Raw genomic sequence first — 3,046 nt, 5'->3', positions numbered from 1 at the left:
CTGTTTTCTTCTAAGAGTTTTATAGTTTTAGCTCTTACATGTAGGTCTTTGATTCATTTTGAGTTAATTCTTGCATATGTCAATTCTCGCGATCTGTTTGACCTGACCTGTTAAGGGGACGGTGGGGGGGTGTCCGCCGATAACTCTGATTTTCCCAGTGAAAGATCTTCCAGATGCTCCCCTCCTGTGGTCCCCAGGATGAAAGCTTCGCTTTCATTTCCATTTCTGTTATAGAATAAAATTAGAAGCTTTTATCCCCCTCCCCCACCGAGATGAGCCCACTGGGGTTTCGATGCAGATGGCATCGAATCTTTAACTCTAGAGACATATATCTTAGCAAGATTAAATTTGACGATCCATTAAGCTACTTTCTCTCTATTTGGGTTTTCTTCGATTTCATTCTGCAGCGTTTCGTAGTATTCAGTGTAGAATATTGCACATTTAAAAGTATTTATTCTTAAATACTTTGTTTTTGATGCTATTATAAACATTATTGTTTTAAAGTTTTATCTTTTGCTAGTAGAAATACAATTTTGTATTGATGTCGTATCCTGCAACCTTGCTAGATTCGATTATTAGCTATAATAGTTTTATAGACTTTCCAGGATTTGGTACATTGACAATCATGTGGTCCTAGAATAGAGTGGTTTTGCCTTTTCCTTTCCAATATTCATCTTATGTTTCTTTTTTTAATGATCTTCAGGTAGGAAAAGATTTCTCAGAAGATATACAAAAAGCATTAGCCATGAGAGAAAAAAATAAATTGGACTTAATAAAAATTTTAAGCTTTTCTCTTTAAAAACACCTTTTAAGAAAATTAAAAAGTAAGCTACATACTGACATATATATAGACATATATACCATATATGTCTATATATACCATATATGTCTATATATGTCTACATATAGACATATATACCAGCACATATGTATACGATAACAGATTTTTACCTGGACTATACAAAGAACTCTCACGACTCAATAATGAAGATTTTTAAATGGACAAAAGACTTGAAGACACTTCATTTAAAAAGGTGTCTGAATGCCTATAGCACTTGAGAGATGCTCACCGTCACTGGTCACTCAGATGCTAGTGGGTGGACCGCTCTCACCCCTGGTCTGCACTTCCAGGATAAAGTCATCATTGGACTGGCCTTCGACTGTGTGGACAAGATGGTCTACTGGACCGACATCAGTGAGCCCTCCATTGGGAGAGCCAGCCTGCATGGCGGAGAGCCAACCACCATCATTCGACAAGGTGGGCACGGAAATGCCATTCCTTCTTTGTGGTTCTGCTTCTAGCAGCCCACGTGGCTCTGGGGGGAGAGCGAGGGTGGGAGTGTCTAGCTGCTTGTAGAAGGTGGGGACTTGAGCGGGGCTGGACGCTCGGCCTCCAGCACCACCCTTCGCAGCCTTCTCTGAAGCATCCTCTGAGGCCTCAACGTTAAATCATGAACACCTGAGCTGGGGTTCGTTGCTAGATTCAGAAGGACAAAATTAAAGCTGAGGGAGCCAGTTTTAATGAACAGTAAGGGCCACATTCAGCCGTCCGGGTGGGGTTTGCATTTCTGCGTCTGGCTGGTGAGCCTGCAGTTGGTTCTCAGAGTGTCCCCTCACTGCGGGCTCCGTCTGGGGTTTCCCACAGGCCTCAAGCACATGGATCAGACAGTTGGGAGGGTCGCGAGCATATTGGCAAATGTGGCCCCTGATAGTCGAGTCCATTCCCCATTTTCAGGTTACAGGGTCGTCACTTTACCCCGTAACCTCTGGCGTGTGAGGGGTGTCTCCTCTTCTGTGCCCCGCACCTGCACACGCTCAGGTTGCCCGCTCCCGAGGAGGACAGCAAACCAGCCATCCCTCAGTTCTTCGTTGCGTTACTGATGGTACAGTTTAGGGCGCTTGGGCACAGGCCGCCCCTCAGCATTGGATCCCAGTGCCTTAGTTTACGGATGTTTATTTAAGCCAATGACTGTCTGCATTATTTTAATGCTTACAGTCAATAAGTCAAGACCATTTTACAGGGATGTGTTTTATCAACATTAAAGACCATTACAACAAAAACCCAAGGACTCGTAAAAATTCGTCTGTACTGAAAAGGTCAAATATGACACATTGCTGAGTCAGTGACTCATCAGTGACTCATCAGCTGATTTTTGATCCAAGGACTCTGTCCTGCTGGTGATGTTTGTCGTATAAAATCATCTTGCTTCCTCCGCAAAATTCTCAAATCAAAGACACACTTTTAAAATATATGAGCCTCATTTAGTATTTCTTTTTCCTTGGGGCCGAATGTAGCTTTTCCAATTTCCAGTTTAACATCTCCCTAACAATTGGTGCTCTGGAAGGTTCCCGAGCCTGTGGAACTGCCCGTGGGGCATTATCTCCATCCTTGGCTCCCTCACCAGAGAGGCCGCCTCAGGAATGAAGCCGAGGTGGTGATAGATGCCTCTGGCTTTGGACAGAGACTCCACATCCTTCTCTGGAAGCCGATGTGCTATTTAAGTAACTTCTGCCAATTTTCATGGTTTGGTTTAATGGACACAAGTTTGAAAACGCCTTTTTGCATCTTACCTCTCTGTTAAAAATGTCGTTGCTGTTGAGTGCGATTTGACCTCGGACCCAGTGGAAGAGGGAGCAGATCATTGCTGCTGTTAATCTTCCCCTTCCAGCCGTCATTCATGACCTTTGGTCCTCTATGTGTGACGGGGAAAGAGGTCCGAGTGACACCAGGAAAACCGTTCTAGGGTTTTACCTTTTAACTGGGTTTTACTTACAGTCAGGAAACCACTGCGGTCTTGACCTTCCGGTTAGCAGGGCGGCCACCGGGGTGCATGTTGTGGTCGCATACCTCGTGGCGGCCCCTGGCTTGAAAAGCAATTACTCGTGACCTCGGGGAGACTTCCAGGAGTGTTGCTTGTGGTCACTGACACCCCTGCTTTGTACTCCTAATAATTGTATAAAAGTAGTAACAGCTACGATTTCTGGCATATATTATTTCTCTGAAATGACCTTCCCCCCAGTAATTAAAGAATGTGTTAAGTCTGTT

At 44.2% G+C, this 3,046-nt stretch overlaps 1 protein-coding gene across 1 annotated transcript in view; it reads left to right on the top strand.

Annotated features, from left to right (window-relative positions):
• NID1 (nidogen 1) overlaps positions 1 to 3,046 on the top strand; it is a 49,865-nt gene that overhangs the window by 39,541 nt on the left and 7,278 nt on the right. Inside the window, exon 14 of the mRNA XM_023520820.1 lies at positions 1,118 to 1,258. Coding sequence (XP_023376588.1) covers positions 1,118 to 1,258 — 141 coding nt within the window. The remainder of the gene's footprint in view (positions 1 to 1,117; positions 1,259 to 3,046) is intronic.

Source organism: Pteropus vampyrus, unplaced genomic scaffold, assembly GCF_000151845.1.
Source record: "Pteropus vampyrus isolate Shadow unplaced genomic scaffold, Pvam_2.0 Scaffold279, whole genome shotgun sequence".
Classification (NCBI taxonomy): domain Eukaryota; kingdom Metazoa; phylum Chordata; class Mammalia; order Chiroptera; family Pteropodidae; genus Pteropus; species Pteropus vampyrus.
Note: the sequence above shows the minus strand (reverse complement) of the source record. Positions and strands in the feature narration are given on the sequence as shown.